Source organism: Siniperca chuatsi, linkage group LG5 (genome assembly GCF_020085105.1).
Source record: "Siniperca chuatsi isolate FFG_IHB_CAS linkage group LG5, ASM2008510v1, whole genome shotgun sequence".
In the NCBI taxonomy this organism is placed as follows: domain Eukaryota; kingdom Metazoa; phylum Chordata; class Actinopteri; order Centrarchiformes; family Sinipercidae; genus Siniperca; species Siniperca chuatsi.
The window spans coordinates 22479051-22495236 of NC_058046.1; the positions used below are offsets into that span (position 1 = coordinate 22479051).

The following is a 16186-nucleotide window of genomic DNA, read 5'->3' on the forward strand; positions in this document are numbered from 1 at the left end:
TCTTCTTTTGTCTCTCTTCCTCTGTTATTTGTCTTTTCCTCTTTTCTTTTTGTCATTTCCCATTTTTATTTCTTCTTACCAGTAACTTATACTGAGCTTGACTTGACTCTGATGATCATTAGAAGCAACCCAAAGGAGTTCAAGGGTTCAAGCCATAATGCCTGCCAACAGTCCAGTGAGAAAAGTGCTGAAAAATCAGTGCAAGTAGAAGCAGAAACGTAGGAGAGTGATGATTCAGTTAGCAGAGCTTATATGAGGTTCCTCTTGTAGATATGTGATGGTAAATGGCTAGTAACCTCCTACGGTAGCAAGAGACTAAAAGGGGTGTAGATCATGACCCTCTTTAGCACAGAGGATGTGCAGAATATGAGGGATAGAGGGAGAAAATGGAAATATTTTGGATCATTGCATAAAGGCTCCTGAAAAAAGACACAGGCTCGCTCTCCTATGTACTGTACAGAACACAGAGTGGTACTCTGTGGCGTTACCATGGAAATACAGAACAAGTGATGGATTGTTGGAAAGGGACAGAAAAAGATTTAAGATAACAGTTTTTTTTAATGTGGACAACCCTTTTTTATCTTTTACACTATCTCAGAGAAGAAAGTGCAGTGGAGTCAATGGAAACTAACAGATGTATCAGAAACAATTTATTTGCAACTCTTAAGGGTAGAAATATCACAATAAAGCCGCTATTGATGCTGTTAGTGTGTGTGTGTGTATGTGTATGTGTGTGTGTGTACACATTCTGTAGAAAAGGCTAAAGAGCTTCGATTAATTTTTCGCTGTACGAACATGTTATGCAGCAGCAGTAGCATGAATAATGTTGCTTAGTCCCATACACCCACACATATGCACTGACACACACGCACACACGTGAAAAAATTTAGTACAGCAGTGCACACAAACATCCTCACAAACACTCTCAGCTATGCATTTTAATTTATTTATAGTTTGTGGTGGACATCATATCCTGTGTTTGCAATAGCTGTTTGTCTCATTGAGCTCTCAGTCACCGTGGCAAACAGTCTATATTTGTGCATGCATGCACTCATATGTGTGTGTGAGCGTCATTGTTCTGTAGAGGTTTAGAGGTCAGTGTGTTTCAGCAGCATATTTCCCAGAGGTCCTTGCAAGGCTCGACTCAATATAGAGTTGGTGCAACCGACCTGTGTCAGCGGTTTGTATGGAAGTTGAGTGTGTATGTTGGTGTGCGCATTGTCTTATATTTAATGTCCATATGAGTGAGATTACAGGCAGTCGGAGTGTGTGTGTGTCTGTGTGTGTGTCTGTGTGAGAGAGGCAGAAAGAGTGAGACTGTATATTCTGTCTTGTTCACCATTAGCATTCCTCTGCTTTGATGAACAGTATGGGAATGAAATGCTTCTTTCATGTGGCCGAATTCAGCATTGTGTGCGTGTGTGTGTGTGTGAGGAGATCTTTTCACATGAATCGTTGAGATAGAGAGGGATACGTTTCCCCCTTAAGTGGTAAAGTGCTTTCAGCACTGTACTATTAAGGGCTATTGTTAGAGTTACCCATGACCTGGTCATGACATGGGACTCTGTGTGTGTGTGTGTGTTTGGCTGTGTGTATGGGCTGTTTGTAAGTGTCTGTGTGCCATTCTTCAGGCTCTACCCATTAATAAGGGAGTACTCAGCCATGGAGTTCACCTTTTCCCCTATAATTGCTCTCGCTCTCCCTCTGTCTCACCCACACATACACATACACATGCACACGCACGCACGCTCTCACACACACACACACACACACACTATCCAACTACACTACCCAAGCTGCCCTGAAACATATTTTCAGTCACCGATGTGATGTTAGATTTTCCTAAAAGCCTCAAATCAGTTGTCGAGCACTTGAAATATGACACCTACCTATTCAGAATTTACAATTCTTAAGATTTTCATCAGATCAACAAATTTGATAACATTTATGGCCAGATGTTTTTCAGCCTCTCTATATACATTTACATTACATTTGTTAACTTTCCATGTGCTTTTGTCTCAATCAATGTACAAATGAGGTACAGTCCAAGCCATAGTACATAAAGGAGACACCATCGTGAATAAGCACCACAATAATCAGTTACAAATTTGCCACCAGGTGCATGCAAATGAGCAAGTAGGGTGAGTAGGAACTCTCTGCTCTCAGAAGAGGACTTCAAGTATTTTTTTAAGATAGAGTTTTATTAGTTTTCATTGTACTGGCAGAGTCCAGGTTTGCTGTACCGGATTCAAATTGCGTACCCAAGCACAAGGAATTCACGGGAAACAATTCATGCACCTACAGTAGTGAGGTGAAAAGTACAGTATTTCCCTCTGAAATGTAGTGCAGTGGAAGTAGAAATACCCAAATAAAGTACATTCAAAGTTGTACTTAAGTACAGTCTTTCAGTAAGTGTACTTAGTCCAGATGTTAGTTTCTGTGGATGTTGGTGACTTCACCATGGAGATGTTACATGTGATGAGGCAGACAATCATGTTTCTGTCTGCGAATATGTGTACAATGTGTGTGTGTATGTCAGGATAATAACAATATAAATTGGTTTGTAACATACCATCATTGACCAGGAATTTGTTTTTGGAGACACTGGTGCAGACATATTGATTACCACCATAGCAACATAAGTACATACAGGCACAACAGGACCTTGCAGAGGGATGTGTTTAGTGGTGTGTGTGTGTGTGTGTGTGTGTGTGTGTGTGAGAGAGCAGTTTTTTATTGCTGTGGACTCCTCACTTTTCAAAGGGTGGGAGAGTGAGAAGGATCATGGGTGGGCCCCAAAGAGACCCTTTAGAGATGGAGACGCCACTTCAGAAAACACTCAGCCTTCACAAAATGGAGGGAGGTGGGACGGAGAGAGAGGGGAGAGTCGATAGAGGGTGAAGGGAAAGACTGGATATCAGATTTTCCACGGCGTTAGATGATCATGAGTATGTGTGTGTGTGTGTGTGTATGTGTGTAGTAGTAGTGTTTGATTTGACCATTTGCCAGCTAGAGTCTGGGTGTTATTCCCTCAGCTCCAACAGCTCCATGCTGAAATACTTCCTGGTTTTAGGTCAGGTATTTCCCAGCAGCGCTAAGGAGATTGTTTACCAAAGATATAGGCTCTTTACAAAATATATTTTGCTATTTACTCAACTCTTTGCTGGATGTGTTTACCCGACTAGAAGAGTTTTGTTTGTCTGTCTACTTCCGTCTCTGTCACTTTCTTTTTTCCCCTTGCTCTCTCTTGTGCTCTGCTTCACTCAGTCACACACACACACACACACACACACACACACACACACACACACTTCATACCTACTTTCACATCAGTGTCTGCGGGGCCTTCAGGCATTAATTGTGTCCCAGACTGGGACCAGAGAGAAAGTGTGCTTGGGTGTGCTGGGTGTATGCAGGAGAGAGGCAGGCAAGGCTGGGCACAGTTCTCTCCAGAGGAGGAAGTCGCTCTCTCATATCGTTGCCCACATCCATCCACAGAATGATCGTCTAAATTCACCGCTGAGTTTTCACCGTCCCGCTGAGTTTTCACCGTCCCTGAAGATGTTAGTCATTGGAAGAAAATAGGTTGTTTCCTTTAGGTTTACCTCAGGATAACACAATCAGTACATGCGCTATTAAGAAGCAACAGTAAGACATTTCCTCTTTCCTGAGAACCTTTCTTCTTTTCTCAATTTTAAGGCTCTATCATCGCTGCAATCAGGAATTTTATTGCAGTCTTACAACCTATAAAGTATGAATGTTCTAAAAATGGCTTTTTTTTGCAGTGTGTGTCCCTGAACAACACTGCTCTCAATAGGACGATATCAAAAAGACAACTTCATTGCTTTGTTTCACTCTCTGTCCTTTATTCAAATCCTAATATTTTCCCTTCATCTGTCTTCTTTTGCCTATTTTGTAATATTTCCCAGTTGTACAAGATTCATTTGGTTTACCATATTTATTTAATTGCCATTTCAGCTCAGTTTTATTATGCAAGCGTTTCCTCCGTTTGAAAGGCTGCATTAACTGTCTGACTTATATTGATGTGTTTTTTTCATCAAACCTTTCCCGGCACTGAAAAGAAAATGAAATTTTGAGAGAATAAAGTAAATATAAATGTGTTTGAGAACAGACTCACAGCATGCAATATGTTTATAATTTTGCTAGTTTAGTGGTTTGAAGCTGCTGGTGTAAGGAGGATGTGACTTTTTGCTCATAATGTCCAATAATATGTCTCAATGTATTTGTCGAGGGAGCTTGTATTAGTCAGCACTATTAATCTTGTCAATTGTTTTGTCTCCTCAGGTGACGTCGGAGCAGCTAGTGATGCTTTTGGAGCTTCTGCTCGAGAAAGAGGAGCTAAGCGTGGCAACAATGCGCGCTCTGCAGAGAACTTACAACCTACAGAATCAAGACGCTGAAGTAAGACCACACACACACAAATCACACATGCTCAGACAAGAGAGCATATGCATCCAAGCGCCATAATCTCCTCTGATAATAAAAAGTAGAAGGTTTCCTCTCCCTTTCCATCCCAAGGCACACCGCTTAGTAATGTGTAGTAAATTCTGCTGTAATAGCACCTCTCTTCTTTACAGCCACCATTACTGACTAAATCCCACAAGTATTCGCTTCATGTTTTAGTACTGCACAAAGTTCCTTAATGGTACTATTAACGAATGTTTGTGAGTATGTGTGTGTGTTTTCTTGTCTGCGTTTGTGCTCTGCAGCTGTATGTGTTGGCAGCGGATGAGTTCTGTACTGTACAGCGCCGCTTCTCAGCACAGGAGCATGAGTGTGAAAACACAGCTGCGGCAGAGCCCATAAACTGTCCATGCTAACCTCCATCGTTAACACATGGCTCATCTTTAAAAGAAAAATTTGATACATATTTAGTTTTTTACAAGTTCTTATTAATTATATGAACTGTTTTGTTGGGGCAGTAATGTATATAACGGGGCTCAGATGTTCTGCCATGCAGAGCCAATTGAGAGGTTATTGTATTGAATCCAGACATTTAAAGTTGCATTTAAGGACATTTTTATTATTTACATTCCAAACTCACAGTCAGGCCACTTGTTCAAGTTCTCACAAATAAAAAAGTTGCCTCTAATTTAGAATGTATTTCTGTCAATTGATTAGCTAGAATCTGAAGTTTGTTTCAGTGATTTTACTTACTTCTTGATGTTATTGTCCTGCATTTAAAGTAAGTAACCTTGTGGTCACAAGCCGAGGCCACTCTGTGTTTGGCCTTGGGTCCAGCTTCACTTTTAGGCCTCTTTAGTCGGACTTCCTGGCAGATGAAAGCAGAATCTCATCTGCAATTTCCAGGAAGAACCTTCAGTGTTCTCTAAAAATACACAGGACCATTATGCACATAGTCATGCGTGGAAACACAAACACACACTCTTTCTCTCATACACAAGCATACACACACCTGCACGCACTAAAGGCAATGGTCCTGTCCTAATGTTAGTAATCGCATTCAGAAGAGGTTAATCACCTAAGTTTCTCCTTATAAATGTGGTCACTTATTCTCTTCTCTTTCTCATTCTTTCTCTCCCTTTCTGTCTCCCGGTCTGGATTGTATTCATCTTCTCACTCTTTCGCTTTGCTTTGTCTGATAATGCATCCTCTTCAGAAGACTGATGATTGATCTGTTTAAAATTCCTGGACAAATAGAAGACTGAGTGCAGTTCAGCCTCTGTAGCCCCTCACTGTTTACCTCATAGAGAATGAGAGCTTCTCAGAGTGGATGAATATTGGATTATAGGAATGATTCTCATGGCTTTTGAAGAGCGGTTAGTAATATGTCAACTCAGAACGCATTGTGATGCGACAAAACACAACACAGATTTTCACTCTAAAATAGAACTGTATTATCAGTCCCAGCTGCATACAGTAAAAATCTCCACCAAGTCTGATGGCGATTTCATACCACATTAATGACGGACATTCCTGATTTGCTATTTAATCCGTTTTATTAATCCATTTTATAAATCCATTTTATAAGGTATTTTCTCATTATTACAACTTAATCTGGTGATAGAAGCAATGCATGTTGTTACATATTGTTTCACAGTTGCTGAACATGTCTCACTCCAAGCAGTAGAGAGAAGTTTATAGTGATATGCTGTGCTGTGAAAGTGATAAAGAAGCTTGTCTCTGTGTTAAAGGTGCTGTGAAGAATGGCATGCAAGCTAAAGTTTCTGTATGTGTGATTTATGTGAGCATGTGAACGACATTGAAAAGAAATATGTGGTTGACCACCAGTGTGTGTGCAGTGGGACTGCTTTGTGAACGGTGTGAGTGACAGTGAATACGTGTCTGAGTGCGTCTGTGAGCCGGAGCATGTGTTTGCATGTATGAGAGAGAGTGCATGACTCATGTCCCAGTTCCTTTCATATGAGCCTCATGTGATGTGAAATGCTGTGTGACTCTTATGTGTGCCTGTGTGTCTTATGTATGTATGTTTGTGTGTGTGTGTGTGTGTGTGTGTGTGTGTGTGTAGTTTCGTGAGCGCATTTCTAATTTTGAGAGAGCGCACATGCGTGTTTGTCAAAGGCCATCTGTCGGTCAAGCACACAGGACACATTGTTTCTGCCCAGGTTAGGTTTACTCCTCCAGTGACTGGAGACCTTACTGGACCACATGAAGTCTGGTTCCACCAGCCACAACATGTGGAGCGGAGAAGAGGAGACAACAGAAAGAGGAAAAAGAGTTATTAAGAATAAACCAAGGAGTGTCTAAAAAAGAACAAAAAAAAAGTCAACCCAAATTTATTTGTATAGCCTTTCATCACAGTAACAGTCTCAGTGGGCGTCACAGACTGGAAACAAAAACAGCTCCTCAAGTGAACAAGAAAAACTCCCCCCAAAAAAAACTCTAATGGGAAAAATTTAAAAACCACAGCGGAGGGAATCCCCTTCCTGGCCTAATAGGTGCCATTGGGCAAATGACTAGATAGGAAAATAATAGTAGTGGCGGCTATAATTAGATCGTGTAATGGAGCACAGAAATATGGTTGAGAGCTGAAATAATTAGTTTATTAATCGATTAGTTGATTGACAGGAAATTAATCGTCAAATATTTTGATAATTGTTTAACTGCTCAAGAAATTTTTCAAGCAAAAATGCCAAACACTCCCTAATGCCAGCTTGTCATTTGTGATGATTTGGTGCTTTTATTGTCTTACATGATATTAAATTAAATATCTTTGGACAAAAACAAGCAATTTGAAGACGTCAGCTCACTACTTTCTGACATTTTAGAGACCAAATGAATTGTGAAAACAATTGGTAAATTAATCAGTAATTACAATAATTGTTAGTTGCAGCCCTAGTTGAAAGACAGAAAGAATAAAAAAAGCAGTTAATGATGTTTCCACTTTTTATTGCAGTTAGTTTTGATTATATACAGTTTACAGTATATTTCCTCTCTTCGGCCAGAAAGTCAGTATATGAGGCTGCGTTTGGGTGCCCGTGCTGGTATACAGTATGTGGTAAATGTTTTTGCATGTCTGTCCTGTCTATTAGATTCGGACTGTGTGAGATGTGTACGCTTGTTTGTCATGGCAAGTGCGAGCACACATGGAGTTCATTAGTATCAGTTGTAGTGTTTGCGTATGTGTCGGAATCAGTGGTGGTGGAGGGTGAAGGAAGGGCAGGGGTGCAGTAATAAATGAAGGAATGTCACTGTGTTATTGCATGTGCTGTCAGAGAGAGGGGCCCAGTGAGAGGAAACAGAGTAAAAAGGGGGTAAGGAGAGGTGCACCAGGCAGCTGCTCTGCCCCAGGGCTCTCCCCAGGAATGTAACCCAGCGCAGGGAACAGCTGCCGGGGCGACGCAGGCCAGAAGGGCAGGGCTGGCACCAGAGGGTACACATACTGTACACTCTCGTGCACACTCCCACATTCATGAATATAGACACACACATATCCCTTTTCCCATGTGGGCAGAAGGTAGAAGAGCATGTTACACTTGACTTATACCCTTTGCTTTTTGTCATGTCTGCTTTGGTATTTTTGCATCCTTCCAGAGTAAACAGAGGCAGAGAATATATGGAAAAAGGAAGATGTAAAATTTTGATGAAAGAGGAACTAGAAAGCCCTTCTGAGACCAATTAAACTAATGTTTACTGAGTAGGTTGCGGAGGTAATGTGAGTATTTAAATGTGGCAGTTGTAAATGGAGCATTGCTCAGTCTCCATTCTCATGCTGCATAAACAGGTGGAGGGCAGTGCAACATTTGTGGCACAAAAAACAAAAACAAAGCAAAAACTCCTATTAAGAGTTTGCACACATTCACACAGCACTCAGGTAGATCCATTTGGCTCCTTTCAAGAACACCACCTCAAAATGAATATCTGTACAAGCGATGTAGAAATGCCCACAGCTTAAGCTTTTGAAATACAATCAGTCACCAAAAATCCCACGCTTGGTCACTGTACTCTCCAAACGGACTCTTTTATATTTTCCTGAGTGTGTGGAGGAGATTGAAATACTCACGAAAAAAACAGCCAAGGGAAACTGTCAGGCTTTAAAGTAGTGACAGTGCTTTAAAAGATTTTTCATTTGGATTTTTTATCGCTCTTCTGTCTCTTTTATCATCCTCTATCTGTCTCCTGCACAAGTGTGTATCCACATACACGTGCACTGCGTATCCCCGCCTGCATACACGCACGGACACACACGCACACGTGCACGCTCATAGCAGATGATGAAGGATGATGGCTGAGGCAGGGACAGAGCCAGTCTCTGATCTCTCCTGTAACCGCGGCAACAGAGCTCCTATTGATCCTCTGGCAGAAAGGCCAGGCATTAGCTTTCACACAATGCACACATACAGTAAAAACGCACCTATACACACACACTGCGAACACACACATGCACATAGTCAGAGATTTAAATATAACTTTTAAACATGAACTTTAGATTGAGACGGTTTCTTTTCTTAAACAAAGTTCACGTCTGTTAATCCTGTGATTCTGGATTCTGGATGAATCTATTCATTGTCAGAGGAGCAGCTTCCAGCTTTGTCTCTCAGCTTGTCAGATGAGCCGTTTGTCTTTTGTTACTGCCATTGAGGGAAACCTGTTCACATTATTGTGTGAGTGGACTTGTCAAAAACATTTAAATAAAATGTCTTCCAGAATGTTTGTGCCGAGTCAAATTGTTTGTGCCGAGGGTATAAACAAGTTGGTAAAGCTTTCATGTGGTCAGCTCCATCAGCTTTGAATGAACAACACAAACTCTGAAATTACAAACACCAGTAACCTTATATAATTTCAGACATTAAACCGTGGCCATTTTTAGGCCTGATATGGGCAAGTGCAATTATTGTAATTTATAGTTTTAGTTTGAAGTGAGAAATTGTGGGATCTCTTTTAATGCCTAACTCCTTAATCTTCTTATCTTTGATTTCTTGGTTCCGTGTTGGTCCATGTTGACAATATTGCGCTGCCATTTTTGCCAAAGGTCTCTTAAATATTCAATCTCAAGGTCAAATTCAAAAAAATTAAATGAATATTTGTATTTCTGATTCCATTAATAGTTGTATTTTTTCCTCTGCTTTGGCTTCCAGGTCCGACATCGCTGGTGTGAGCTGGTGGTCAAACATGCGTACACTCAGGCATACGGAGACGTGGAACGCTTTCTGGTTCATGACCAAGTAAATACACACAACTGTTGAACATTTGTCCTATATGATACAATAACGGCTTCAACCTGAGAGGAAAGCCTTTACATAATAAGACAAATACTGTAAACTAATCGATTGTGTGTGTGTGTTCCAGGCCATGGGTGTGTATCTGTATGGGGAGCTGATGGTTCAGGAGGACCCTGAGCAGCAGGCTCTGGCCTGTCGCTGCCTCTCATTGGTTCAGGAAGAAATGGACCAATCAGCACGCAGAGTGGTGGAGGAGATGGTCCTATGACATTGGAGGTGAAGTCTCATTCTCAGTTTTTCATTCACTGAGTGTTGACCATGCTGTGTGTCAGTTCCTTCATATTCGCAGTTCAGTTTGAAACTAAATGCCTTTTGATTGGCTGCTGAATTTTACTTGAATTATCTGAGGATAAAAGAACCGATAACATAACAGTATGACAAAGTTTAGATGGGCTTCAGAAATATTACAGCAGTATCTTTCAAATATTCTGGATCATCTAATCATTTGACATTGAGATATCAGGTATCATTAGTGTTATTCTTCTTCCCTTTTTTAAGTTTTTCTACACATTTAAGACAATATTTCTATCTCATATCTGGCCTTTTAGTCTGAATTGGCGACCGTAAGAAAGCTTTGTGTTGGATTGATCCTGGTTCCATCTGTACCAGCGGACAGTCCACACTTTGAGTCACTTGGCTACCTAGTCTTCACATTCCTCTCTGAGCCCATTTAGTGTGTGTGTGTGTGTGTGTATGGACATGTGTGTGTTTGTAGACTCAGAATGGGGCCTTTTCTGTGGTTTCACAGCAGCGCCATCAGGATGTGTTTGTCAGAGAAGGAATTTGGGAATGTGTTCCTCAAACAAACGAGAGAGGGAAGGGAGAAAAAGAGAGAGAACGGGTCAGCGAGCACTTTCTGAGGGGCTCAGGGCGGTTTCTACTTCATGTGGGGTGATTTTTATACTGTTGACCCTGAAATTCCTTGTGTGTTTGTGTGTGTGTGTGTATGTATAAGCACAACTATTAATCACTGACCTTTTTGACGATTCCGAACAATGAGGGGTTTATTGGTGTCACAATAAATGAAGGGAAGAGAGAAATTTATGGTTTAGACAGACAGACAGACAGACAGACAGAAAGGAAAGGGAGAGAGCCGAAGGGAGGACTGGAGTGAAGACAGGTCTCTTTGAAGTTGCTGATCTTTTCATAACAGTCCTGCTATTACTGACACTAACCTTTGAATAATGAGAGCAGGCAACTAAACGGATCTTGGCACGACAATTCAACTATAGTAACCCAACTATTCTTCAAAGCTTTGAAACAATACAGTAGTATACAATGGATCGGATGCTATAGCTATAGTATTGTGAAATTAGTCTGGTTAATCACCTTTAACTAAAATACCTCCAGCTGATGTAATTTTATTTTAGAATTTTTTAACATATTTTTAAAATTATTTGAAATATTTCTTTAGAAATTTTTTTGGCATTTTGATTTTATTTGATAGTTTTGACTGTAGAGAGAGACAGATGGAAGGATGGGGAGAGAGCAAGGGGGTTAACATGCATCAAAGGTCCCCAACTGGAATCTAATAAGGGACACTGCGATTACACGGTATGCGCCTTAAACCACTAGACCATAGGGATGCTCATTTATTTTAGTTTTTTATTCAAGCCCCTGAAAACTTGGATCATAAAATATTTAAAGGGAAAGGAAAAACAGCCTTTGTTATTATTTGTTATGGGTTTAACACAAAAAACGTATCTGCTACTAATCTTTGTTAGGCCTGTGTGGCTCTGTTTTTTTTCTCAATGAATCGATTAGTTCAGGAAATGTCAAGAAATTGTGGAAAAATGTCCATCGCAATTTCGAAAGTGACATTTGACCAACAATCCCAAAGATATTAAATTTATAATGATGTAAAACAGAGACAAACAGCAAATCCTCACATTTGAGAAGCTAAAACAAGCAAATGTTTTGGCATTTTTGCTTGAAAAATGACTTAAACGAATAATCAGTCATCAAAATAGTTGCCAATTAATTTTCTGTCGACCTTCTCAATTATCGACTTAATTAATTAATCAAGCGTTTAATCAGATTTAATTGGTGGTATCTCCTTTTCAGCATAAGCCCCACAACTGTCATCAGATTCTGATATTGATAAACTTTGATTTGAGGCAGAGAAATCCATTACATCACCTTTTCCAACTGAGCCATGCCCTCTTCAAACCAGTGAAAACAGACAAAACACAAATCAAGATTCAACTTAAAATTTACACCGGTGTAAGTCATTCCCTATTAACTGTTGTCTTGGCAGAGCATTGTTAGAAAGATGGGAGAGACTTATATTAGAACAGCCTAATATTAAAGCCTAATTATACTAATATTAGAGAGGAAAACTTTCTTCAATATTTCCACCGGGGGAAAATTGGTGACGGACTACATCCCTTTACGTTTATGATGGCACTGACACACACACTCTGCACAGTTACTTTCAATGTTTGTTAAGTTGTAGCGTAAGTAGAGATGGTGCAACTGAACAAAGTGGCAAGGTTAGTGTGAAACTAACTAGTTACAACATAGCAATTAGTGTTGACTTTACCATCAAAGTTAAGATCAAAGTTACAATTAGCTGGTGCAGATTTCTCATCATGTCCTACCTTTTCATTCAGATAACCACCAGCTGTGTGATTATCTAGCAAGCCCCAAATTCAGCGAGCATAAGGTCAAACAAGGCGTCTGTGACCTTGGTCAACACAGGCTGCGTCAAGAGGTGCTGCTAAATACTTGTCCCCATCAACCTGAGTGACTTACAGCACTAAATCCTTTTTTAGGCCGTGACCAAGCCACTACAAGACCGGCTTTTATCTTCAGACACAAACACACACACACACACACACACACACACACACAGGGACAGAGACAGCTTTATGCATTTGCACAGGAAGTAAAAGGCTTTCTAGACAAGTGCTCGGCATCTGGCTCAGTCCTGATAAATCTCTCTGACACACACTCACACACATACAGCACACACATATGTAGCGCCTATCAGTCTGTGCCTGCAGATCTTTTGTCATCATCCTCCACTCCCTCACTACACCTCCCTGTGGAGCCTCACTACAAGTACAGGGGCAATGAAATGGAGCAGCAAAGACACATGAAAAAGAATAGAAGAAGAAAAGAAGCATTTAGAGATTAATATCCTAACTTTTACTATTGCTTCCCATTGGACTGAACCAAACAAGCCTCTGTAAACATCAGTGGATCATGCTGGTCAACTGAGCTCAGGTCCAGATCTCTCTCCAATTAAAATGATGGATGAACCAACCTCCTCCCTGCTTTTTCATATTGCACTGTGGGGAGATGGATTCATGTTATACTGCTCAGTTTGTGTTCGCCCATCGTCTTTTCTTAAGTAGAACAGTCCTCCCTGTACCCTTTTACACCCTCACACACACACATAGACTGCAGTACAGTGGGATTAGGCTGAGGCGGGCTGAGAGGGTTTAACTGAAAACAACATGTCTGTCAAGGCACACTCCCTGCTCTGTGTTTTTAAACCTAAAAAGCACCACCCTTCTCCTTCTTAAAGGAGAGGGTGGTCTCTCCCTTTTTTCTTTTTCCCTCCCCGCTCACTCCCTCGTTCTTTTCTTCCCCCGGTACATGCCTCTGGAATCCCTCTTGATCCGCTTAATGAGAGGCATATCGCCGGGTTAGCCGAGCGTGGCAAATGGGAGAGGAGGAGAGGGGTAACCAAGGAAATAGTGGGAGGGAGAGGGAGCGAGGATCTACAGGTCCGGTCTTTCATGACTGCACTCTGATGGCAGGCATGAGGGAGAAGGAGAAAGAACAAAGAAAGTTAGAGATTTTTTCATTTCTGGGTGCTGCAGGTTAGTGCTGGACTGGAGCAGGACTTGAGGATGTAGTTAGGGGAGGGGAAAAAAAGACAGAGAGAAGATCTTGTTCTTTCATGTCTGGGCTGTGAGGGTTCCTGGCGTGCTGATTTGTGACTTATGATAAAATCACATTGCCAGGGATTACCACACAGCCCTGACCCAGCCGGCTGCCATGGCAACTACAGCCCCTCCTATACACACACACACAAACTCTCATTCTTCCCCCAGAAACTTACAAAAGAAGACATGATTATCTAAGAGTGTGTGTGATTGTGTTTGAGGAGTTGATGATTTAGAAGTGCGGAGAAGAAAAAAGGATGATGAGAGAGCCAGAGGGTCTTGATGTGTGTGTGGGGGGGGGGTATGTGTGTGTACATGTCAGTCTGCCAGACAGGTTTTGTATCCTCTCTCCAGCCAGACACAGAGCTTAGCTGATTGGTGAACAGTGATTGATTTCCTCTTTGTTCACAGTGGCTAAGTTCTGCACCTGAGGAGAGCATGACCCAGACAAGCAGCCAAAGGAAGACCATGAATGGGCGTGAAAGAAACAGAGAAAAGAAATGTTCTTTTAAGTTTTTACAGTGGCGGCTGTGTGTGTTTGTGCTTTTGTGTGTGCACAGTTAAAGTTCAATTATCTAATGTGTGTTTATACATTTCCGCCACAGAACTCCTTCCCCCTTTGTCCTCTACTGTTTTCTCGCTCCTTACTTGATTGTCCTGCATCCTCTTTCACCTTTCCCTTCTTTCTTTCCTCCTTATCTCATTTCACTCCTCTCCTCCCTCTCTCCTTATCCGGCATTTTCCTTCAATTTGGTCTAACCTCAGTCTAAATAACCCTCCTCTCTTCCAGCCCCGCTTGCATGTCTATAAAACTTTCCACTGGGACCCTCTCACTCAGAAGAATTAAAACGCATGAGCCTCCTCACAAATTCAAACCTCTGTGCAACATGAGCGCCACGCTACGCTCTCATGCTTTGTCTGTCGTTCTCTCTTATTTCATCTTCCTTTCTTGCTCTCTACTTCCACCCCTGTGCTTCTGTCTCCTTTTAGTTACGCAGTATAAAAGATAATCCTGCAGATGATGTCGGTTGCACGCTCTGTAGTTCTAGCAAAGGTGAGAGCCAAGTACCTCAGGAGAGAGACTGTACTTCCAGTACTAATGAGGCCTGGGGAGACCCAAACGCTGCTTAATGCTGCTGACAGATATTTCATCAATCCGGGAGCAGTGGCCACCATCATCGCCCTCTTCATCATCATTGTCCTTCATCTCCACTATTCTCTCTTTCGTGCGGCAGACACTCGGTGTGTCCCAAAGTCATACTACACACTAATTCTATAACGTATGTGCTACATACATTTAGTCAGAGTATAGTGTTTAAACAGTTAGTATGCAAAAAAAAATCAACGTACTTCACCATTGTATACTAAAAGGAAATAGTTACGTGCACCGTTGGATGTTCAGTCAAACTAATAATACTTAGTACTTATGTTTTTGTTTTAACCAGCACCCACAATTTATTTGAATTTATTTCAGGCTGTGAGCAGCTCCTCCATTTCCTTAGTGCATTGCATTGTGGGAGAATAGTATCCATTGACAACACACTGAAAAAAATCGACCGCATTTAGTATGCATACGGATACCGTTTATACTGCATTTAGTCATTTTTCCAGTGTGAACACACTACAGTACACACTAAAAACCTGCTTAGAATTACAGTAATGTATAGTATGGATTTGGGACACGCTGTCTTGCTTAGTGAGCATTTTAAAGGAAATACGGGTATTCGCTTTCCTGCCAAGAGTTAGATGAGAAGATAGATACTACTCTCATATGTGTATGTTCAATATGTAGTATAGCCTGACTGACACTGCGAGTTGAAAAAATCTTATAACGATATACAGTATATTGTTTTTGATATTATATTTGTATTTTCTTATTTTATTGTGACCAAAATACATACTGAGCAGGAAATTTTACAGTTGAAATTTTAACTTGTCAGTACTCTTTTCTGGAAACAGCGACACTGTTTCTAAATTACCTCAAACTCAATTAGGCATTTCCGTAATGCAATTTCCTGCTACTTATCGTGCAACATATACACCAATAGCCAATATCTGTTATAAGCTAATATTGTCCGGTATATTGGCCTGGACAATTTATTGGTCTAGTTCTATGTAGTGCCAGCACCCGGTTAGCTTAGCTTAGCATAACAACTGGAAACATGGGGAAAAACCTGGCCTGACCAGCTACCAGCTTAAATTCATTCACACTTTATATCTTGTTTGTTTAACCTGTGCAAAAACTGAAGTGTAAAAACCAAGTTGTGGTTTTACAGGGGATAAGTGCTGGACTATTTCTTGGCCTAGTGCCATGACTTCCTGTTATTGTTCTTCTCATGTAACTCTCAACATGAAAGCATATTTCCCTAAATGTCAAACTATTCCTTTAACTGAACGGTTTAGTTGAAATACAGCAGGGTAACTTGTTAAAAAAGGTTGATGGGGCATGCAGGAAATCTGTGTTCAAAATCGTCATTTAAGTACTTAAAGGGCTTCAGGTTTTAAACTTCACTTTGGCAGTGAAAATTGCCGTCTGTGCATCCCTGGCTGATATGTATTGATTTC

General features: G+C 41.0%; 1 protein-coding gene across 6 annotated transcripts in view; it reads left to right on the forward strand.

The window, feature by feature from the left end:
• The window catches only part of LOC122876054 (aminopeptidase O (putative)), a 75992-nt gene that overhangs the window by 56531 nt on the left and 3275 nt on the right, over window positions 1-16186 (forward strand). For 4 of the 6 annotated variants that reach the window (XM_044195907.1, XM_044195909.1, XM_044195910.1 and 1 more), the window contains 3 exons: window positions 4306-4422; window positions 9582-9668; window positions 9793-9941. In XM_044195907.1, coding sequence (XP_044051842.1) covers window positions 4306-4422; window positions 9582-9668; window positions 9793-9933 — 345 coding nt within the window. In that variant the 3' untranslated portion in view covers window positions 9934-9941. The other 2 variants (XR_006377987.1, XM_044195908.1) reach the window with 2 other exon arrangements.